We start from the raw sequence: 24498 nt of genomic DNA on the forward strand, positions 1-24498 counted from the left end.
ATGTAGGCCTACAGTAAGTCGATTATATGGGTGGTAGCTGGTTATGAGTATTATGAGACCATGGGGCTGAGGCCAGTGTGGGGGAACAAGCCAAGATCTATGATCCTATTACTGAAGTGCAGACAGGAACAGGATTGGGGAGTAATTTATTAGGCCTACATGCAATCAGATGCATGTAATCTGATTACAAAAGAAACAAACTAATCACCTTATGTTACCAGCTAAAATATTGTAATCAGATTACAGATACTTTTGAAAAAGTAGATGATTATCTTGGACTACTTTTACATTCAGATAGGATGTTTGCAGGGAAAAAAATACATAGACATCTTTCTGTTAACAGCTTTTGACATTCAATTTAGCATGGAAAAAGGCATGCATTTAGGTTTGTTAAACCTGAGCGAGTCTGAAAGTAATCAGATTGCGTAACTGAGTTTGGGTAATTCTAAAGTTGCGTTATTGATTCAACTTTTGGACGGGTATCTAGTAACAGTACCAGATGACATTTAGAAAGTAACCTACCCAATCCTTAGATCCTTTTAAGCATGTCAGAATTGAATAACCTGTTTATTTATATTGTTTAGGCCTAATCAATGTATTTGTAAATGTGTATAATGTTGTGCATTACTACATAAACAGATGGCATCCAACAAACCTCACCTGCCTACTGCCCTCTGTCACACCTTGAGAACTCTTTATGCCTTTATGCCTGTCTTTGTGGAGCAGTTTCCTATCCAGGGTTGGGTAGGTTACTTTCTAAATGTAACACCAATAATACATTTTTGGTCATTGAAGAGGCTCATTTAAGGTCATTAACCAAAAGATAATTTACTAAAGTGATATGATTAATAATTTTGTTCACAATATATTTTCCCTTCATTTAAATGGAGTAACACCAATGAATCTTTGTATTTAGACATACCAAATGATCAATGGAATTAAGAAATAACATGCAAAATGGTAATTACATTGTAAACATTAATTTGTCTACAGGTTTGTTTCTTATGGATTACATTTTAGACTTAGACCTTTAAAAAAAAACTATGAACTAAGGACCCTAGTGTTTTTAATGAATCACGTAACCTATCTGGCACAGTCCATGCTCCACACACACATAAACCCTGGGTCCCCTTATGCCCTATTGAGCAATTCCGAGGGGTGAGGGAGGGAGGGAGGGAGGGAGGGAGACATCCACTTAAGGGTTGCAAGTGGGGTAAATGTTTTGTGGCGCTTACATTTCTCTCTTGCCTGGGTACATTGATACACTCCTGAACTTGCATCAATTGCTAATTTTTGCTATTTTACATCGACGTTGGGGCAACATGTCGGTTGCGTCTGCATCAATACAGTTTTTTACTCGTTTGTTACGATATCGAACGAAATGTGGCGTTCCGTTTCACGCAGCATCTAGGATTTTAATATCACCATACCTGCCCCAGGTCTTTGGCGGTAATAAGGTGCTACTGGGCACCTGTGCACAGCCACTCAGGTAGGAAAATGTGACGTCTAAAATTTTACTATTTAGCATTCAACACTAGCCATGCCATAGAAAGACAGATGAAACAATGTTTGCATGTCGACTGAATGCACCTGATACATTTCAATTAGACTATTCAACGTCAACATAACTTTGATCATATTTTATGAATGAGAGTATCCGAGTAAGGTCAGCAATATTTGTTCAGCACGGAACGTTATAAAGGCAGGATGCGTGGAAGTCCTGCTGCGTATATATGTGGCACACTTGTGCAGTCATCAGTTCTTTCCTACAGAAAGAGTACAAATTGCAAAATGTTAGCAATTTTTAATCTTTCTTTAGGAAACATTTGCCGACTGCACACATTGGGTAGCCTGCCCTACTGTTGTATGATTGGCTCCCTGATTAAAAAATAATAATAATAATAAATTCTAAGTGACGCCTGTCCCCTTGCCTGGTTATTACAACTCCTTGCTTCGGCCAAACGCTACGCACACGCCTCGATCGTACATCAGTACATTCATTTCCAATGGAACGCTGCATTTGCCTTGCCGAGGTAGTTGAATTACGTTCTGTGTGATGTATACGTTGGATTTATCGAACGTATGCGTCAAACTGTATGTGTTGAGTTGAAGGCGTGACAGAAATACTAGCAGAAGGTGAATGTTGAACTTTTGTTGCACACATATCCAGATGATACTGCGTACCATTTTGCGCGAAAACACTATCGGTATGCTCGAAGAGTAGAAGTTTATTTTTTCGAACATACAGCAGCGGAATAATTCATTTTGTGTCGTCAGGCAATTCGTCCCCAATGTTAAGCTTTATCCAATCACGGCGCAACTGTTTTTATTTATTTATCTCCCTTTGTGCACGTGTCACTTGCAGTGCTATTACAATCTCACAAGTTTTTAGGTCTTGCAATATCAAAAACGTTGCAAAAACAGCCGTGTGTACAGCCACTCAGGTAGGAAAATGTAATGTCTATAATTGTATTATGTGCGTATATACAATTTAGGGCTAGGACCATATACTTTGAATAATTTCATAGGATCTATGGCTGTGATATTAAAACAATCTCGGTAGTTGTGTAATGACATGGCCTTGAACACAACCACAAACTACATCTGGAGGGGTCTTATCCCGCTAATAGGGCAAAGGGCCTTGCGTGGCACTTTCAATTCGTTCCTTAGGACTTTCTCTAGATAGAGGCAGATAGAGAAAGTGCCATGCTTTAAACTCTAGTAGAGAGAGTGTTCAAGTGCACCATTCAGAGAGAAGGGATCGAGACTCCATACCAAAATTGTCTTCTCACTTATAGACACTAGAGGACAGCAACACATCACCATAAACCACTGTGTACTGTGGGAGAGACGTCTTTCCCTTGTGGTTGAACTCACTTGGTATAGTATTGCATTTGATGTATTTCACATTTCTAGTTGTAGCCTATGCAGGGCCGTGCACAGACCATTCGGGGGGCAGGTATTCAAAATGGAAAAAAAAGCTTTCATAATTCATCTCCAAATTCATAAAATACCAAATGCCTCTTTAGCAAAAATTAGATTTGTATTTTTTTGAAACAACTCATCACAAATTTTAAGAAGGCTAGTTACAGTACCTCCTAAAGACATCATTGACATTACATTTACATTTAAGTCATTTAGCAGGGGGACGATCAGCGAATTGTTGATGATTGATGTAATTCTGCTAGTTAACTAGCTAGATTTCTTTTACTGATTGACCTCACTTTTCTGCCTCTGCTGCGCCCATCAGCCAACCAGACCGAATATTGACGATGATGTAGGCTAAAACCAGCAAGCACTATGATGAAACTGGCTCTCATGAGGACTGCCACAGGAAAAGAAGACCCAGAGTTACCTCTGCTTCAGAGGATAAGTTCATTACCTGAGTTACCAGCCTCAGAAATTTCAGCCCAAATAAATGCTTCACAGAGTTCAAGTAACAAACACATCTCAACATCAACTGTTCAGAGGAGACTGTGTGAATCAAGCCTTTATGGTCGAATTTCTGCAAACAAACCACTACTGATGGACACCAATAATAGGAAGAGACTTGCCTGGGCTAAGAAACATGAGCAATGAATAATGTCCAAATTTGACATTTCTAGTTCCAACTACCATGTCTTTGTGAGACGCAGAGTAGGTGAACGGATGATATCTGCATGTGTGGTTCCCACCGTGAAGCATGGAGGAGGAGGTGTGATGGTGTGGGGGTGCTTTGCTGGTAAACACTATCTGTGATTTATTTAAGGAAAACTACAAGTCCAAATCCCTATCTCCATCCTTGACTAATTTAGGAAAGCCACCAGAGGACAACAACACAAGGAGATGCAATAATCTGTTTGGGCGGTATGCAAACTAGAGTGGGTCTAGGGTTTCTGGGATAGTGGTGTTGATGTGAGCCATTACCAACCTTCCAAAGAACTTCATGGCTATGAATGTGAGTGCTACGGGTCTGTAATCATTTAGGCAGGTTGCCTTTGTGTTCTTGGGCACAGGGACTATGGTGGTCTGCTTGAAACATGTTGGTATTACAGACTCAATCAGGGACATGTTGAAAATATCAGTGAAGACACTTGCCAGTTGGTCAGCACGTGCCCGGGGCACACGTCCTGGTAATCCTGCTTGCCTCAAAGCGAGCATAGAATTGTTTTAGCTTGTCTGGTAGGCTTGTGTCACTGGGCAGCTCGCCGCTGTGCTTCCCTTTAGTTTGTAATAGTTTGCAAGCACTGCCACATAAGACGAGCGTCGGAGACTGTGTAGTATGATTCAATCTTAGCCCTGTATTGATGCTTTGCCTGTTTGATGGTTCGTCGCAGGGCATAGCAGGATTTCTTGTAAGCTTCCGAGTTAGAGTTCCGCACCTTGAAAACGGCAGCTCTACCCTTTTAGCTCAGTGTGAATGTTGCCTGTAATCCATGGCTTCTGGTTGTGGTATGTACGTACAGTCACTGTGGGGACGACGTCCTCGATGCACTTATTGATAAAGCCAGTGACTGATGTGGTGTACTCCTCAATGCCATCGGAAGAATCCCGGAACATGTTCCAGTCTGTGATAGCAAAACATTCCAGTAGTTCCTTAGATTTCATGCACCAGCTGTTGTTTACAAATATGCACAGACCACCCCCCCTCGTTTCCGGAGTGTGCTGTTCTATCTTGCCGGTGCAATGTCTATCTTGCCGACATATGTCCCGCTAGCTGAATATCCATTCAGCCACGATTCCGTGAACCATAGGATATTACAGTTTTTGATGTCCCATTGGTAGGATATTCGTGATCATACCATGTCTAATTTATTGTCCAATGATTGCACATTGGCGAGTAGTATTTGACGGTAACAGCAGATCTCCCACTCGTCTTCTCCGGGTTTCGTTCGCTCGGATGTGTTTTCTGGTGAGATACATTCAGCACCTTGTGAATTGAAGGACATTTACGAAACTGTAGCTCAGTTGGTAGAGCATGGCGCTTGTAACGCCAGGGTAGTGGGTTCAATTCCCGGGACCACCCATACGTAGAATGTATGTACACATGACTGTAAGTCGCTTTGGATAAAAGCGTCTGCTAAATGGCATATTTAAAAAAAAATTTTTTTTAAATATCTTTATATATATATTTATTTATATATATATATATTTTATTTGATAGTTTTTGGGGTGGAAGCCTGGCTTCCCTTGGAAACTATAAATACACACCACTGTGAATGTTTGGAAACCGAGTGCAATCTCTGTACAGGACAGGCTGGTGAAATGTGTAGAATTGCAGGAAATTATCTTTAAAACAAAAAATTCTCTACAGTGTCAAGAGGGGAGCCAACCAAACAATTCTTATGTTGGGGCCCCTAAAAAGCTAGAGCTGGCCCTTATTGTTAGTGACAGCAGCATTGACACTTTGATCTTAAGACCTAATCAAGTCGCCTGGTTACAATGAAGACTGTTTGTTTCCTTTATGGGGGAGTACCATAGACTGATATGACAATTATTAAACTCTTGGTTTTACCGCTGTTAAACCCTATGACAGTGATTCATCATGTGAGAGTAGTAACGGAGAAAGTGTGTTCTTATTGTATAAATCTATAAACCAGAGCTTCTGGCCCACACATTACAGCACACAGAAAAAACCTTGTAAAAGTATGTTATGTGGATGGTGTTTGGATGCTGTGCTCTGGCTACCAAACTACAACAGTGTTGGATGCTAAACAGACGTTGTTGCTTTCCTCAGATGATGAAGTATAGTGTTAAAGAAGTTCCTACAGTATAAGATGAAGGGATACTGTGACCAGACAGAACTATAGCAGCACCATGGTTGGACCACCATCCACTAAAAGCCTACATAGCAGTGAAACTTTGTTTTTGTAGTAAAGAAAGTAATTGAAAAATAAGTGATTGATGTGTGTATGGGTAGCATTACCTATCTGGTATACCGAACACCTCTGCAGCCTCCGAAAGGTGGGGTTGCCCACGAGCCCTGGAGGGCCCATGCGCCTGTCATCAATGTCTCTTTTTTTTACAGTAAGTTTCTCCACAGTTTCGTGATATCCAATTGTCTCATCGCTGCAACTCCCGTACGGACTCGGGAGAGACTAAGGTCGAGAGCCGTTTGTCCTCCTAAACACAACCCAACCAAGCCTTACTGCTTCTTGACTCAATGCCCATTTAACCCGGAATCCAGCCGCACCAATGTGTCGGAGGAAACACTGTACACCTGGCGACCGTGTCAGCATGCACTGCGTTGGTAAACTGCTCTGACAGCTGATGCTTAAAGTTAGTGAGGGAGATATAAGTCTCCAGCTTCAGTGATCTTTGCAATTCGTTCCAGTCATTGGCAGCAGAGAACTGGAAGGAATGGCGGCCAAAGATGTGTTGGCTTTGGGGATGACCAGTGAAATATACATGCTGGAGCGCGTGCTACGGGTGGGTGTTGCTATGGTGAGTAATAGTAATAGCATTTTCAACGATTTCGGCAGATGATTTTAGAAAGAGAAGTTCCAGATTGTCTAGCCCAGGTGATTTGTAGGGATCCAGATTTTGCAGCTCTTTCAGAACCTCAGCTGTCTGGATTTGGGTGAAGGAGAATCGGTGGTGGGGCTTGGGCATGTTGCTGCAAGGAGTGCTGAGATTTTGGTAAGGGTAGCCAGGTGGAAAGCATGGCCAGCCATAGAAAAATGCATATTGAAATGATCGATTATCGTAGATTTATCGGTGGTGAGAGTTTCCTGTCCTCAGTGCAGTGGGCAGCTGGGAGGTGGTGTTCTTATTCTCCATGGACTTTACAGTTTCCCAAAACTTTATGGATTTAGTGCTACAGGATGCAAATTTCTGTTTGAAAAAGCTAGCCTTAGCTTTCCTAACTGACTGAGTGTATTGATTACTGAATTCCCTGAAAAGTTGCATATCGCGGGAGCTATTCGATGCTAATGCTGAACGCCACAGGATGTTTTTGTGCTGATCAAGGGCAGTCAAGCCTGGGGTGAACCAAGGCTATATCTGCTCTTAGTTCTACATGTTTTGAATGGGGCATGCTTATTTAAGATGGTGAGGAAAGCACTTTTAAAGTGCAACCAGGCATCCTCTACTGACGGGATGAGGTCAATATCCTTCCAGGATATCCGGGCCAGGTCTATTAGAAAGGCCTGCGTTTGACAGTGATGAGGGGTGGTCGTTTGACCGCAGACCCATGCAATGAGGTAGTGATCGCTGAGATCCTGGTTGAAGACAGCAGAGGCGTATTTAGTGGGTAAGTTGGTCAGGATGATATCTAAGGCCGGGGCCGGGGTAGGGGTAGCCAGGTGGAAAGCATGGCCAGCCGTAGAAAAATGGTTACGCCCATGGTTACGGATTTAGGGTTGTACCTGGGAGGTTCCTTGATCATTTGTGTGAGATTGAGGGCATCTAGTTTAGATTGTAGGACGGCCGGGGTGTTAAACATGTCCCAGTTTAGGTCACCTAACAGTACGAACTCTGAAGATGGATGGGGGGGGGGATCAATTCACATATGGTGTCCAGGGCACAGCTGGGGGCTGAAGGGGGTCTATAACAAGTGACAATGGTGAGAGATTTGTTTCTGGAAAGGTGGATTTTTAAAAGTACAAGCTCGAAATGTTTGGGCACAGACCTGGATAGTAAGACACAACTTTGCAGGCTATCTCTGCAGTAGATTGCAACTCCGCCACCTTTGGCTGTTCTATCTTGTCGGAAAATGTGGGGATGGAAATTTCAGGATTTTTGGTGGTCTTCCTAAATCAGGATTCAGACATGGCTAGGACATCCTGGTTGGCGGAGTGTGCTAAAGCAGTGAATAAATCAAACTTAGGGAGGAGGCTTCTAATGTTTACATGCATGAAACCAAGGCTTTTATGGTTACAGAAGTCAACAAATGAGAGCGCCTGGAGAATGGGATTGGTGCTGGGGGCTGCAGGGCCTGGGTTAACCTCTACATCACCAGAGGAACAGAGGAGGAGTGGGATAAGTTTGTGTCGGGGGGCTAGGGTCAGTTTGTTATATCTGGAGTACTTCTCCTGTCCTATTCGGTGTCCTGTGTGAATCTAAGTGTGCGTTCTCTAATTCTCTCCTTCTCTCTTTCTTTCTCTCTCGGAGGACCTGAGCCCTAGGACCATGCCCCAGGACTACCTGACATGATGACTCCTTGCTGTCCCCAGTCCACCTGGCCGTGCTGCTGCTCCAGTTTCAACTGTTCTGCCTTATTATTATTCGAACATGCTGGTCATTTATGAACATTTGAACATCTTGGCCATGTTCTGTTATAATCTCCACCCGGCACAGCCAGAAGAGGACTGGCCACCCCACATAGCCTGGTTCCTCTCTAGGTTTCTTCCTAGGTTTTGGCCTTTCTAGGGAGTTTTTCCTAGCCACCGTGCTTCTACACCTGCATTGCTTGCTGTTTGGGGTTTTAGGCTGGGTTTCTGTACAGCACTTTGAGATATCAGCTGATGTACGAAGAGCTATATAAATAAATTTGATTTGATTTGAAGGGTACGGCTAAAGGCTATAAGAATTTGTCGACTTGGGCATTCTGAACAGAGAGTAAAAGGAGCAGATTTCTGGGTGTGGCAGAATAAATTCAAGGCATAATGTGCAGACAAGGGTATGTTAGGATGCATTGCGTGACGATGAGAGCGTTTTTTTCTATAGAGGCACCAGTTAAGCCAGGTGAGGTCACCGCATGTGTGGGGGGTGGAATAAAGGGGCTAACTAGGGCATATTGGGCAGGGCTGGTGGCTCTACAGTGAAATAAGACAATCACTAACCAAAACAGCAATAGAAAAGGCATATTGACATTAGAGAGGCATGTGTAGCTGGGTGATCATAGGGTCCAATGAGTAGCAATAGATTATTCAGGGAGACTATTTCAGTAGTTTCTACTGTGCTAGCCGAGCTAGCGGGCCGGGGCTAGCAGATGGGCCTCTGATGTCGCAACGGAAGAGACTGATTGAAACCACCTTGGAAGATTACGTCAGCAGACCAGTCATGATGAATCGTCAGGGCTCCGTGTCGGCAGTAAGTAGGCCAGGCCAATTGGCAAAAGAGGTATTGTAGCCCAAGAATTGGCTGTTGGACCTCTTCGGCTAGCCGGGAGATGGGGCTAGCTCAAGGCTAACTGGTGCTTGCTTCGATGTTAGCCAGGAGTATCCACTCAGATTGCATCTAGCTAGCTGCGATGAGCCGGTGTAAAAGTTCAGAGCTTGCAGTAGGAATCCGGAGATGTGGTAGAGAAAAGGCAGTCCGATATGCTCTGGGTTGATATCGCTCTGTGCAGGCAGGCAGGTATTGACTGAGCTGAGGCTTGCTGTTGTCCGAGTTAACGGTGAAGACCGCTAGCAGTGGCTAACTGACTAGTAGCTAGTAAGCTGGCTAGCTTCTGATGGGGGTTCCGGTTCTAAAGTATTAAAATAGCAGATTCTTACCACATTGGGTGAGGCTGGTTGCAGGAGAGTATATTTAGTACATAGATGGAAAGTAGATTTAAATATATACGAGAAAACTATATTTACATGAGACAAGACAGCACACACTTCCGACTGCTACGTCATCTTGGATGAATAATGTGCGCCGCGCCCCATGGGTCTTCTGGTCGCAGCCGGCTGTGACAGAACCTGGATTCGAACCCAGAATCTCTAGTGGCACAGCTAGTGCTGCAATGCAGTGCCTTTTTAGACCACTGTGCCACTCGGGAGGCCCTACTGATGTTTAAAGGGATATCGGTGAACAAATGCCTTGGTCAAGGCTATGATTGCGCCCGTGCAGTGAGTAGAGTTTACTCAGGTGTTCAAAAGCCCATATCAGACTGATACCCTAATGCTTCTTAGGTAGGTCTTTGAGTTCAAGGTTTTAGTTTAGAAAACGATCTCTCCGCAGAAGTGACAGTTACAGGGATGGTAAAAACAGCTTGTTGTAGCAACATCAGGGAAACCTGGCAGAAGGGTGCTTCAAATACAAATTCCGCAACATCTTTAATTGAGCTTCTCATTCTCCTTAATGGCCGGCCTCAACACGTTACTAAAAGAGATTAACTGTATAGGAAGCTCTGGGGACAGGTAGTCGATACTGGACAGCCAATAAATTGGCAGATTCAAACAGATGATCATCTTTAGCGGATAACAGTTATTGAAAAAAGGGATTTCGTTCATACTGGTGAACCGGCGTTTTGAGTTCTGTGGTTGCAATATCAACAGTCCCTTATCTCTGGTATACACTATGTGTACAAAATATTATGAACACCAGCTCTTTCCATGACAGACTGACCAGGTGAAAGCTATGATCCCTTATTGATGTCACTTGTTAAATCCACTTCAATCAGTGTAGATGAAGGGGAGGAGTCCGGTTTAAAAAAATGATTTTTAAGGCTTGAGACTATTGAGACATGGATTGTGTATTTGTAGAATTCAGAGGGTGAATGGGCAAGACAAAATATTTAAGTACCTTTTGAACGGGGTATGGAGTAGGTGCCAGGTGCACCTGTTAGTGTCAAAAACACAAGGGTTTTTCATCCTGATTAGCTTTCTGTGTGTATCAAGAATGGTCCACCACCCAAAGGACATCCAGCCAACTTGACACAACTGTCAGAAGCATTGGAGTTAACATGGGCCAGCATTTCTGTGGAATGCATTCGACACCTCGTAGAGTCCCTGCCCTGACGAATAGAGGCTGTTCTGAGGGCAAAAAGGGTGGATGCAACTCAGTATTAGGAATCTGTTCTTAATGTTTGTACACTCTGTGTATATTGGCATGCATCAAATCAAATTGTATTTGTCACATGTGTTGAATACAACAGGTGTAGACTTTACACTGAAATGCTTACATTACAAGCCATTAACCAACAATGTAGATTAAGATAAATAAGTGTTAAGAATGTATTTACTAAAATAAACTGATGTAAAAAATCAATGAAATGTTTTTTTATATAATTAAAGAGCAACAATAAAATAACTAACGGGGCTATATACAGGGGGTACCAGTTCAGTTCAAGGTAATTGTGCCTCTGCAAATAAGTCAAGGTAATTGAGGTAATATATAGAGGTAAGGTGATAATTAACAGAGTAGCAGCAGCATAAAAATGGTGGGAGTCAATGCAAATAATCTGTGTAGCCATTTGATTAACTGTTCAGGAGTCTTATGGCTTGGGGGTAGAAGCTGTTAAGAAGCCTTTTGGACCTAGACTGCGCTCCGGTACCGCTTGCCGTGTGGTATTAGAGTGAACAGTATATGACTAGGGTGGCTGGAAGGCTTTTTAGGGCCTTCTTCTGACACCGTCTGGTACTGTAGAGAGGTCCTGGATGGCAGGAAGCTTGGCCCCAGTGATGTACTGTGGCGCACGCAATGCCTTGTGGTTGGAGGCCAAGCAGTTGCGATGGTGCAGCTGTAGAACTTTTTGAGGACCCATACCACATCTTTTCAATCTCCCGAGGGGGTATAGGCGTTGACGTGCCCTCTTCACGACGGTCGTAGTGTGTTTGGATCATGATAATTCGTTGGTGACGTGGACAAGCTCTCAACCTGCTCCACTACAGCCCCATCGATGAGAATGGGGGCGTGCTTGGACCTACTTTTCCTGTAGTCCACGATCATCTCCTTTTGTTTTGATCATGTTGAGGGAGAGGTTGTTTTCCTGGCACCACACTGTCAGGTCTCTGACCTCCCTATATGCTGTCTCATCATTGTCTGTGATCAGGTCTACCACTGTTGTCGTCTGCAAACTTAATGATGGTGTTGGAGTCGTGCTTGGCCATGCAGTCATAGGTGAACAGGGAGTACAGGAGGGGACTGAGCACTCGCCCCTGAGGGGCCCCTGTGTTGAGGATCAGCATGGCAGATGGGTTGTTACATGTTTAGTCCCATGGTCCTTAGCTTAGTGATGAGCTTTGAGGGCACTATCGTGTAGATGGCTGAGCTGTCGTCAATGAATAGCATTTTCACGTAGGTGTTCCTTTTTGTCCAGGTGGGAATGGCAGTGTGGAGTGCAATCGAGATTGCGTCATCTGTGGATCTGTTGGGGCGGTATGCAAATTGGAGTGGGTCTAGGGTTTATGGGATAATGGTGTTGTGAGCCATGACCATCCTTTCAAAGCACTTCATGGCTACAGACTTGAGTGCTACGGGTGGTAGTCATTTTGGCAGGTTACCTTGGTGTTCTTGGGCACAGGGACTATAGTGGTCTGCTTGAAACATGTTGGTATTACAGACTCCGTAAGAGACTGGTTGAAAATGTCAGTGAAGGCACTTGCCAGTTGGTCAGCGCATGCTCGTAGTACACGTCATGGTAATCTGTCTGCGGCCTTGTGAATGTTGACCTGTTTAATACAGTCAGTCCACCCTCAAAGTCACTCGTTTTGCCCATTCTAATGTTCAATCGAACAGTAACTGGATGCCTGTTTGCCTGCTTTATATAGCAAGCCATGGCCACGTGACTGTCTGTAGGAGCGAACCATTTCTGTGAGCCTAATGCCCAATAAACAGGCCACTGAGTGTAGTACACAATGTCACTGGAAAGACTGTCTGGGTTGGCAATACTCGGTATAGAAAACAGTCGGTCCAGCAACCTGGACATTCAGGCCATGCTGAAAACATTTACACACAAAAAATGAGGACTTCAGGGTAGTCTCTCAAATTGGATTTAATTTAATTGAATTTACCTTAAATATTGCAGGCCATTTGTGTACGCTGTAGTTCAACAATAAATAGTGGCTGAATTTATCCTCAAGCCGACTACTCTTTTCCTCATTGTTAGGCTATTTGATGTGTATTTTTTATAAAAAGTTTGTAAATAGCAGCTAAATACGGTAAACTAGTGTTTTGAGGGTGGACTGACTGTATTATTTGCCATTAATAGACTGGTTTTACGCACAACAACTTTCTATCCAAACTGGGAGAGAGTGAGAGGACGGCTCATGTCATGCAGGTTCAGGTAGCCTATAAAGAACAAATTTCAGCATCTTTGACAGCGATTGGTAGTCTATACTTTGAGTGACTGTTGGGGTCCAGTGCATTACCTGTATACTTTGTTACCTTTTGAGACTTCAAAGGTAACGAAATACCCTGGCAACGCTAACATACGTCATGCAAACTCATTTTAAGTTGGGTTCAAAGGCAAGCCAAAATGTTTATTTGTATTATGTTATTCGTGGCTCACCTGAAAAGAACCCTGGTTCTCTCTCTCTCTCTCTCTCTCTCTCTCTCTCTCTCTCTCTCATTCTGTCTCCATTCACTTTCTCTATCCTACTCTAGGTCAGAGGAGAAGGTGACTGTCTATTTCATCAACCGCGATGGGCGGAAGATCACCACTTCGAGTGCCAAGGGCGACAGTCTTCTAGACCTGGTGGTCGAACAAAACCTAGATATTGAAGGTTTTGGTAAGTGTGGTGTACCTAGGGCTGTGATGGTCATGAAATCTTGGATGACATAATTGGCCTGCCAAATGACTGCGGTCAGTGTAAAAACTTTTTTTTTTAAACATTATGCTGTCATAGAATGAAGAGAACTGGCGTCCCAATTCAAGTCAATGATAGCATAATGGGTGGACTGGCGGCGCAATGTAGGAAGTGTACCCATTATGTAGTACCCAATGTAGGAAGTGTACCCATTGTGCTGTGATTCATTGATTCTGACATTACTAAATATTCCATTGCATGAGCCAAATCTGCATAATTTGAATGAACATTCTACACTGAACAAAAATATGAATGCAACATGTAAGGTTTTGGTCCCATGTTTCATGAACTGACATAAAGATCCCCGAAATGTTCCATACACACAAAATGCTTATTTCTCTCAAATTTTGTGCAAAAATGTGTTTATCCCTATTAGTATTTCTCCTTTGCCAAGATAATCCATCCACCTGACAGGTGTGGCATATCAAAAAGCTGATTAAACAGAATTATCATTACTTTGTGCTGGGGACAATAAAAGGCCACAGTTTTGTCACACAGCACAATGTCACAGATGTCTTAAGTTTTGAGGGAGTGTGCAATTGGCATGCTTACTGCAGAAATGTCCACCTGAGCTGTTGCCAGAGAATTAATGTTCATTTCTCTAACATAAGCCGCCTCCAACATGGTTTTAGAGAATTTGGCAGTACGTCCAACCGGCCTCAACCGCAGACCACGTGTATGGCGTCGTGTGGGTGAGAGGTTTGCTGATGTCAATGTTGTGAACAGAGTGCCTCATGGTGGCGGTGGAGATATGGTATCGGCAGGCATAAGATATGGAGAACAAACACAATTGCATTTTATCGATTGCAGTTTGAATGCACAGAGAGATACCGTGACGAGATCTTGTCTTGCCATTCATCACCTCATGTTTCCACATGATAATGCATGGCCCCATGTTGCAAGGATCTGTACACATTTCCTGGAAGCTGAAAATGTCCCAGTTCTTCCATGGCCTGCATACTCAGACATTTTACCCATTGAGCATGTTGTGATGCTCTGGATCGACGTGTAAGACAGCGTCGTTCCAGTTCCCGCCAATATCCAGCCACTTCAGACAGCCATTGAAGAGAAGTGGGACAACATTCCACGGGCCACAATCAACAGCCTGATCAACTCTATGCGAAGGAGATGTCGCACTGCATGAGGCAAAAAGCCGACCTTTTTTTTAAGGTATCGGTGTCCAAAAGATGCATATCTACAATCCCAGTCATGTGAAATCCATAGACTAGGGCCTATTGAATTTATTTAAATTGACTGATTTTTCTTATATAAACTCTAACTCAGTAAAATCTTTGAAATTGTTGCGTTTTATATTTTTGTTCAGTACACATTACCATGGAAATTATTGCATCACAATACCAGGCAGCCATTGCGAGTGCACCCATGAGTTTACCAGTCAAATTGCCAGGGTTAGCGGTTCCAAGCCTGTTCTATTCATTCTATATCGATGTGTGCTGTTGCAGGGAGGGGGCTGTTGCATAGGCAACTGAAGACTTGTTTGCTACAACACCTTCCTTGTTTCAGCAAGGAGCAACAAAGTTTCATCACGTTGTTAAGAGTCCATGTTACCACCGAAATGGACTCAACCACACAAATGCCCAGCCAACCCATCTTCAGTCAGTTTGTTGAGCAAAAAATAAACGGTTATGACGGTCATCATCCACAACCGTCAGTTACACTGTTATACGGTAATTGTGCCAGTCCTAGGTGTGCCATGGTGAAGTAGACTGCAGGCTTATGGATACTGTTTGCACCCTGACAATTACCAATGTGGGTCCATATTTCTGATGCTGTGTTTATTTGATAAGATCCAATATACATTTCCTACAAGAAGCTGATGAAGAAGCCAGAGGATGACATTGCATTATTTCCATATTTGGGCGTGTAGTTAGACTGTCACTCTCTCACCAAGAGTGGCACTTCAACATGCTGCCCAGTTACCTCTGGCACTTCTACTAAATGTTTCCATGGCTTTATATGGATGAGCCCCAGCATCAAGCATTCTATCCAGACAGAGTGAGAGAACCGAGGGAGGGAGGGAAAGAGGCGGTGAGCACAATATGCGTCAGCAACATCACCTTTGATGTTTGCAAGGCTTTCTATCTTTCCCTTCTGTCTCTCTGTCCAGCTCATTTCTCCTGCGCATCTGTCCTATTTAGGCATTGACATGATACAATCTGGATCCCTGAAAGAGCGCCATGGTAGAAAGAGGGGGAAAACCTGTCTGAGGTTCTGTCCTCCCCTGCAGATGTCAGGACTCCTCATCCTCCTGTCTAGAGAGAGGGGGAGAGAGCAGTAAACGAAGGCCACTGGAGGTCTATTGATAGTCTCTAGTCTTGGGTGGTATACCTAGGGTATTGGGGGGGAAAAGCCATGGGATGGTTTTTCAATGCCGACAAAACTATTTATTTGAATTTTTTTGAGTAATGTTCAGATTTGTAGCTACATTACATTTACATTTAAGTCATTTAGCAGACGCTCTTATCCAGAGCGACTTACAAATTGGTGCGTTCACCTTATGACATCCAGTGGAGCAGCCACTTTACAATAGTGCATCTAAATCTTTTAAGGGGGGGGGGAGAACAAGCACAACTTGTGCAATATGTTAGGAGATGAAGCAGATTACGTTCTTCATTTCACCTTACCGTAGTTCCCAGTTGAGCCAGTCACGTATCCGCACCCCCCTATCCACATCGATGGGACAGTAGTGGAGAGGGTATTTTAAGTTCCTCTGCGTACACATCACGGACAAACTGAATTGGTCCACCCACACAGACCGTGTCATGAAGAAGGCGCAGCAGCGCCTGTTCAACCTCAGGAGGCTGAAGAAATTTGGCTTGTCACCAAAAGCACTCACAAACATCTACAGATGCACAATCAAGAGCATCCTGTCGGGCTGTATCACCGCCTGGTACGGCAACTGCTCCGCCCACAACCGTAAGGCTCTCCAGAGGGTAGTGAGGTCTGCACAACGCATCACCGGGGGCAAACTACCTGCCCTCCAGGACACCTACACCACCCGACGTCAACAGGAAGGCCATAAAGATCATCAAGGTCAACAACCACCCGAGCCACTGCCTGTTCACCCCGCTATCATCCAGAAGGCGAGGTCAGTACAGGTGCATCAAAGCAGGGACCGAGAGACTGAAAAACAGCTTCTATCTCAAGGCCATCAGACTGTTAAACAGCCACCACTAACATTGAGTGGCTGCTGCAAACACACTGACTCAACTCCAGCCACTTTAATAATGGGAATTGATGGAAATTGATGTAAAATATATCACTAGCCACTTTATACAATGCTACTTAATATAATGTTTACATACCCTACATTACTCATCTCATATGTATATGTATATTGTGTACTGTCATCTACTGCATCTTTATGTAATACGTGTGTCACTAGCCACTTTAAACTATGCCACTTTGTTTACATACCCTACATTACTCATCTCATATGTATATACTGTACTCGATACCATCTACTGCATCTTGCCTATGCCGTTCTGTACCATCACTCATTCATATATCGTTATGTACATATTCTTTATCCCTTTACACTTGTGTGTGTATAAGGTAGTAGTTTTGGAATTGTTAGGTTAGATTACTCGTTGGTTACTACTGCATTGTCGGAACTAGAAGCACAAGCATTTCGCTACACCCCCCCCCCCCCTCCGTTCTTCTCCCATCTGCTCTCTGTAACCCTGCTGCTCTTCCTTCAGAAAACCATGAATCACAACTTTGTTCATTTGCACAATTTGTCACGTTCACTTTCGCTTGTAAATGTCCACACTTATCAAAAATGACATTGGGTAGCTACTAGCTATGCTTGTATAACTTGAGCTGGATTTGCCTGTCTTTGCAATTAGTTGGTTAGTTTTAGCTCATTAGCATTTAGCTAATGGCATCTATGTGATTTGGCTATTACCTGTGCAAATTTTGTTTTGCGTTGTTAGTGCCCCCTCATTTTATGTATGGGTTGCCCCAGGACTCTAACCCACTACCCTCGCGTTACAAGCGACATGCTCTACCAACACGTGAACCCACCTCTTGCAGAAAGAAGTCAGTCCCCTGAATGGAATGTGCTTTTGATAGGCTGAACTGATTTTTGTAGTGTTTCTGGGCAGGTCCGTGGGTTGGGCTGATGTAAAGCTTTCTCACAACCTCTCACCTCTTCCTCTCTCCTCACAGTATAAACTGTTCCATGCATTAGAGTAGACATTAATCCAGTGCCTTCAGAACTTCATCCTTACATATCCCAGTTTTAAAAAAAATCTCCAACCACACCCCCTGACATCCTCAGCTGGAATGATACCCCTTTATGTGCTAGGCCTTACATATCTCTCTCTCTCTCTCTGCAGGTTAAAGGTAATACGATGTGTACATCCTGTGGTTTCAATCATATGAACGTAAAGTCAGTGAAGTCCTTCCCCTCTAGGACTGGGCTGTTTTCTACTGATAGATCCTGATATACATCATCCCTTAACAGTTTGATTTTAAATGTGTGTTCCCCAGGTGCGTGTGAGGGGACCCTGGCCTGTTCCACCTGTCATGTGATCCTGGATCAGAAGGTGTACAACCAGCTGGGGCCCATCACTGATGAGGAGAATGATATGCTGGACCTGGCCTTTGGCCTCACTGATACGTGAGTCGCACACATACACACACATTCCAAAACACACATTGGCGGGAAGATGATTCTGGCCTATTAAAGGCCTCACAGACAAATGAGTGACATGCTTGCTGATGCATACACATCACACAGTATGTACTCTCTCCCACACATAGAACACCCATGAACATGTTGAGCCTGGCCCACAGCTTAACCTGCTGATAAATCACCTTATTTCAGGCAGGCTTCCAGCCAATAGAGATCAAGAGGTTCAGTTGCCAGGTGAGATGAGTAGATTAAAGATAATTGTTTCTTTTCACTTCACATTAGAATATAATTAGTTAGGTATGAAAAGGGTACTAATTCCCCTCAGGTGACAAATCAAATCTGTATGATTATAATGCATATCAAATGTGTGTTTTCTCCCTCACATGTGCTCTGTCTCAGCAACGTGATGCTCTCAGCCACCTTGTATTTGAGACTCTTGTTTGTCTATAACATTTAACCTGGTTTTCCCCTGGCTGACCTTTCACATATCTAACATGATTCTCTGGAACACGTCAATACCAGATACTGACTGTGGGTTTCTCTACTAATGAGGATGTCCTTCTCCCACATGGCTCCCATCCCAGTTTAAGACAAACAGTTTACACAGTAACTCACACATTTGGAATGATAACATAACATGTTACGTAAGGTCTATTCACATGTGAATGTGAACATAGTGTATGTGCGCTTATTATGCTAGTGTGATATTTTTTATTATTAACCCCTCCACCACAGACTTTTATGACTTGGTGTTTGCTTTAACTGTCTGTAGCATCAAATTAGATGTTTGTAGATTTTTATTTTATAAATGATTTTGTCACAAAGTGCATGAGACCAGCCTGGGCCTTAACCACAAAAGAGCCAAACCAGGTGCTAGTGGGAAGGGAATAGATTTGACAACATGGTTCCCTGTTAATAAAGTGTGTCTAATGACCATGTCCCTGTACCTGCTGTCTGCGGTCCTGCAGGTCTCGTCTGGGTTGTCAGGTCTGCCTATCCAGAGATCTGGAGGGCATAACGGTCCGTGTGCCAGACCGGGTGAACGACATGCGGCGGTCTGATGATGCTGGACCTACTACACTGTAAAGCATCTTGTTTTTACAGGATTATACAAAAGTAACAGTAAAGTACTATATTAATGATTAATTGCCCTAAATTGAAATGCAATCTGGGTGGTTTTAGGTGTAACTGATTAATTGATACTATACAATTCCTAAGAAACTTGGTTTAACAGTACATTCCTGTTAAAAAGTGCTATATTTCCAATGGTTCTGTAATTCCACCCCACAGAATACTGTACCCTTCCCTGTAGTGGGTTCATGGTATTGTTATTTTCATTAACAAATTATGAGGTGTGCCTTGTAAGAGGCTGCAACGTTGCATTTGTTCCACCGGTTAGTGAGCGTGAGGTACCAATTTAACTGATACAGTGGTAGTAGTGCCTCAACAATTGAATGTGCATACAGTAGGGGACAGATTGGAGTGGCAGCAAGTCTTAAACCTTTAATGGTTTAGTATTTGCCATGTTCTTTGGTCTGTTTTACCCTGCATTCACTGCCAGTTTAGAAGCCTTTGTTAAGGTCTCTAGAAGTGCAACTGATATACAGTACCAGTCAGAAGTTTGGACACACCTACTCATTCAAGGGTGTTTCTTTATTTTTACTATTTTCTACATTGTAGAATAATAATGAATACATAAAAACTATGAAATAACACATATGGAATCATGTAGTAACCAAAAAAGTGTTAAATATATCCAAATATATTTGACATTCTTCAAAGTAGCCACCCTTTGCCTTGATGACAGCTTTGCACACTCTTGGCATTCTCAACCAGCTTCATGAGGTAGTCACTTGGAATGCATTTCAATTAACAGGTGTGCCTTGTTAGAAGTACATTTATTTCCTTCTTAGCATTTGAGCCTATCATTGGGTTGTGACAAGGTAGAGGTGGGTATACAGAATATTTGGTTAAAAAAATAAATACACACACACACACTATCATTCAAAAGTTTGGGGTCACTTAGAAATGTCCTTGTTTAAATATATATATTTATTTATTTTTAAATGTATCCATTAAAATAACATCAAACTGATCAGAAATACAGTGTAGACATTGTTAATGTTGTAAATGACTATTGTTGCTGGAAATGGCAGATTTTTTTTCAATGGAATATCTACATAGGCGTACAGAGGTCCATTATCAGCAAACATCACTCCTGTGTTCCGCTAGTAACCTACAGTAAATAGCTAGTAACCTACAGTAAATAGCTAGTAACCTACAGTAAATAGCTAGTAACCTACATTAAATAGCTAGTAAGTGAACGTCAAGTTTTGTTTATAGATAAAATATTTTGTATTGTTGAAATGCTGAAATAAAATAGTTTTCCAAATTATTAAGATCAATGCATCCACTCTGTATATTATTTTACCTTGTCATTCCACCTTGTCACCCACGTTCAGGTAGGCCTAAGCTATAATACTAACTTTACAAAACATTTCACATTTATAATCTCTAACATTCTGAGCGTTCTTCCTCTGTGTTCAGCATCTCTACACTGTTGCACTCTTCTCATTTTGTCAGACTCCTCCTTTCCCCCTTGAGAAATGTGTGTTTATGTTGCCTCCGCTTTCCCCTACTTCTAATTGAGACATAACTCAAAGATGGATTGTGTGGAATGTGTTGTCAGACTCAGAGGGGTTATTAGTGGAAGCAGTGGATAAGAAGTGGCTTCGACACAGTCACTCATCTGAGGTGTCGCTCAGTGACGACGTCATCTTTGTTCTGAGAGAGAGCTGCTGACAAACGCATCAATCAACCGTCACAGAGGGAGGGAGAGGAGAGACCGGAGTAAAGGGGTGAGAAAGGGGAACACTGCAAAGGTATGGACAAAGGGGTTAGGTGACTAGGGTAGAAGGAGATGTGTGAGGACAGGGTTGACAAATGGAAACGTGGAGAGAGGCTAATAAAGAGGTAGTAACGTCAGGGGAGGGGTGAGATGAGGGTTCATGGGTAGGTACAAGTGGAAGGAAATATAGGTTAAACATATTCATACCTGAGTAAGAATGGAATAGGGAAAATTGATTTACAGTTGAAGTCGGAAGTTTAGATACACCTTAGCCAAATGCATTTCAACTCAGTTTTTCACAATTCATGACATTTAATCCTAGTAAAAATTCCCTGTCTTAGGTCAATTAGGATCACCACTTTATTTTAAGAATGTGAAATGTCAGAATAGGAGAGAATGATTTATTTCTTTCATCACAGTGGGTCAGATGTTTACATACAAATCAAATCAAAGTTTGTCATGTGCGCCGAATACAACAGGTGTTAATATTAAGGTATTGCCTTACAGTAAAATGCTTACTTACAGCCTCTAACCAATAGTGCAAAAAGGTATTAGGTGAACAATGGGTAAGTAAAGAAATAAAAAGACAGGCAATATACAGTAGTGAGGCTACATACAGACACTGGTTAGTCAGGCTGATTGAGGTAGTATGTACATGTAGATATGGTTAAAGTGACTGCATATATGATGAACAGAGAGTAGCAGTTGCGTAAAGAGGGGTTGGCGGGTGGTGGGACACAATGCAGATAGCCCGGTTAGCCAATGTACTTGAGCACTGGTTAGTATTTGGTAGCATTGCCTTTTAAATTGTTTAACATGGGTCAAATGTTTTAGGTAGCCTTCCACAAGCTTCCCACAATAAGTTGGGTGAATTTTGGCCCATTCCTCCTGACAGTAATTGAGTCAGGTTTGTAGGCCTCCTTGATCACACACGCTTTTTCAGTTCTGCCCACAAATATTCTATAGGATTGAAGTCAGGGCTTTGTGATGGCCACTCCAATACCTTGACTTTGTTGTCTTTAAGCCATTTTGCCACAACTTTGGAAGTATGCTTGGTGTCAATGTCCATTTGGAAGACCCATTTGCGACCAAGCTTAAACTTCCCTGACTGATGTCTTGAGATGTTGCTTCAATATATCCACATAATTTTCCTCTCTCATGAAGCCATCTATTTTGTGAATTGCACCAGTCCCTCCTGCAGCAAAGCACCCCCACAACATGATGCTGCCACCCCCGTGCTTCACGGTTGGGATGGTGTTCTTCGGCTTGCAAGCATCCCCCTTTTTCCTCCAAACAGAACGATGGTCATTATGGCCAAACAGTTCTATTTTTGTTTCATCAGACCAGAGGACATTTCTCCAAAAAGTATGATCTTTGTCCCCCATGTGCAGTTGCAAACCATAGTCTGGCTTATTTATGGCAGTTTGGAGCATTGGCATGTTCCTTGCTGAGCGGCCTTTCAGGTTATGTCAATATAGGACTCGTCTTACTGTGGATATAGATACTTTTATACCCGTTTCCTCCTGCATCTTCGAAGTCCTTTTGCTGTTGTCCTGGGATTGATTTGCACTTTTCGCACCAAAGTAGGTTCATCTCTAGGAGACCGAACGCGTCTCCTTCCTGAGTGGTATGAGGGCTGCGTGGTCACCTGGTGTTTATTCTTGCGTACTATTGTTTGTACAGATGGACGTGGTACCTTCAAGCGTTTGGAAATTGCTCCCAAGGATGAACCAGACTTGTGGAGGTCTACAATATTTTTTCTGAGGTCTTTGCTGATTTCTTTTGATTTTCCCATGATGCCAAGCAAAGAGGCACTGAGTTTGAAGGTATGCCTTGAAATACATCCACAGGTACACCTCCAATTGGCTCCAATTATGTCAATTAGCCTATCAGAAGCTTCTAAAGCTGTGACATAATTTTCTGGAATTTTCCAAGCTTTAAAGGCACAGTCAACTTAGTGTATGTAAACTTCTGACCCACTGGAATTGTGATACAGTGAAATATTCTGTCTGTAAACAATTAATTGTGTCATGCACAAAGTAGATGTCCTAACTGACTTGCCAAAACTATAGTTTGTTTTAACAAGAAATTTACATTTACATTACATTTAAGTCATTTAGCAGACGCTCTTATCCAGAAGCGACTTACAATTCCTTAAAGAGGTGGGGTTTCAGGTGTCTCCGGAAGGTGGTGATTGACTCCGCTGTCCTGGCGTCGTGAGGAGTTTGTTCCACCATTGGGGGCCAGGGCAGCGAACAGTTTTGACTGGGCTGAGCGGGAGCTGTACTTCCTCAGTGGTAGGGAGGCGAGCAGGCCAGAGGTGGATGAACGCAGTGCCCTTGTTTGGGTGTAGGGCCTGATCAGAGCCTGGAGGTACTGAGGTGCCGTTCCCCTCACAGCTCCGTAGGCAAGCACCATGGTCTTGTAGCGGATGCGAGCTTCAACTGGAAGCCAGTGGAGAGAACGGAGGAGCGGGGTGACGTGAGAGAACTTGGGAAGGTTGAACACCAGACGGGCTGCGGCGTTCTGGATGAGTTGAAGGGGTTTAATGGCACAGGCAGGGAGCCCAGCCAACAGCGAGTTGCAGTAATCCAGACGGGAGATGACAAGTGCCTGGATTAGGACCTGCGCCGCTTCCTGTGTGAGGCAGGGTCGTACTCTGCGGATGTTGTAGAGCATGAACCTACAGGAACGGGCCACCGCCTTGATGTTAGTTGAGAACGACAGGGTGTTGTCCAGGATCACGCCAAGGTTCTTGGCGCTCTGGGAGGAGGACACAATGGAGTTGTCAACCGTGATGGCGAGATCATGGAACGGGCAGTCCTTCCCGGGAGGAAGAGCAGCTCCGTCTTGCCGAGTTCAGCTTGAGGTGGTGATCCGTCATCCACACTGATATGTCTGCCAGACATGCAGAGATGCGATCGCCACCTGGTCATCAGAAGGGGAAAGGAGAAGATTAATTGTGTGTCGTCTGCATAGCAATGATAAGAGAGACCATGTGAGGTTATGACAGAGCCAAGTGACTTGGTGTATAGCGAGAATAGGAGAGGGCCAAGAACAGAGCCCTGGGGGACACCAGTGGTGAGAGCGCGTGGTGAGGAGACAGATTCTCGCCACGCCACCTGGTAGGAGCGACCTGTCAGGTAGGACGCAATCCAAGCGTGGGCCGCGCCGGAGATGCCCAACTCGGAGAGGGTGGAGAGGAGGATCTGATGGTTCACAGTATCGAAGGCAGCCGATAGATCTAGAAGGATGAGAGCAGAGGAGAGAGAGTTAGCTTTAGCAGTGCGGAGCGCCTCCGTGATACAGAGGAGAGCAGTCTCAGTTGAATGACTAGTCTTGAAACCTGACTGATTTGGATCAAGAAGGTCATTCAGAGAGAGATAGCGGGAGAGCTGGCCAAGGACGGCACGTTCAAGAGTTTTGGAGAGAAAAGAAAGAAGGGATACTGGTCTGTAATTGTTGACATCGGAGGGATCGAGTGTAGGTTTTTCAGAAGGGGTGCAACTCTCGCTCTCTTGAAGACGGAAGGGACGTAGCCAGCGGTCAGG

General features: G+C 43.6%; 1 protein-coding gene across 4 annotated transcripts; it reads left to right on the forward strand.

The window, feature by feature from the left end:
* Positions 1 to 1182: 1182 nt before the first annotated feature.
* LOC124045937 (adrenodoxin-like) lies at positions 1183 to 19822 on the forward strand. Of its 4 annotated transcripts, none has more exons than XM_046365793.1 (5): positions 1183 to 1489; positions 13237 to 13361; positions 17955 to 18084; positions 18292 to 18333; positions 19068 to 19204. In XM_046365793.1, the coding sequence occupies exons 1-4, from the start codon at positions 1218 to 1220 to the stop codon at positions 18308 to 18310; spliced, it is 546 nt and encodes a 181-aa protein (XP_046221749.1). In that variant the 5' UTR covers positions 1183 to 1217; the 3' UTR covers positions 18311 to 18333; positions 19068 to 19204. The 4 variants fall into 4 exon arrangements, with proteins under 4 accessions (XP_046221749.1, XP_046221733.1, XP_046221723.1 ...); XM_046365777.1 differs by having other exon boundaries at positions 18296 to 18333; XM_046365767.1 differs by lacking the exon at positions 18292 to 18333 and having other exon boundaries at positions 19068 to 19822.
* Positions 19823 to 24498: the final 4676 nt, after the last annotated feature.

This window comes from Oncorhynchus gorbuscha, linkage group LG01, assembly GCF_021184085.1.
Source record: "Oncorhynchus gorbuscha isolate QuinsamMale2020 ecotype Even-year linkage group LG01, OgorEven_v1.0, whole genome shotgun sequence".
NCBI classification, from domain to species: Eukaryota; Metazoa; Chordata; class Actinopteri; order Salmoniformes; family Salmonidae; genus Oncorhynchus; species Oncorhynchus gorbuscha.

Coding starts and splice junctions, on each gene's coding strand:
- LOC124045937 (XM_046365767.1), top strand. CDS start 1,218: ATGTTTTGTGGCGCTTACATTTCTCTCTTGCCTGGGTACATTGATACA. Junction 1,490..13,236: donor ACCTGTGCACAGCCACTCAG/GTAGGAAAATGT, acceptor ATCCTACTCTAG/GTCAGAGGAGAAGGTGACTG. Junction 13,362..17,954: donor CCTAGATATTGAAGGTTTTG/GTAAGTGTGGTG, acceptor TGTGTTCCCCAG/GTGCGTGTGAGGGGACCCTG.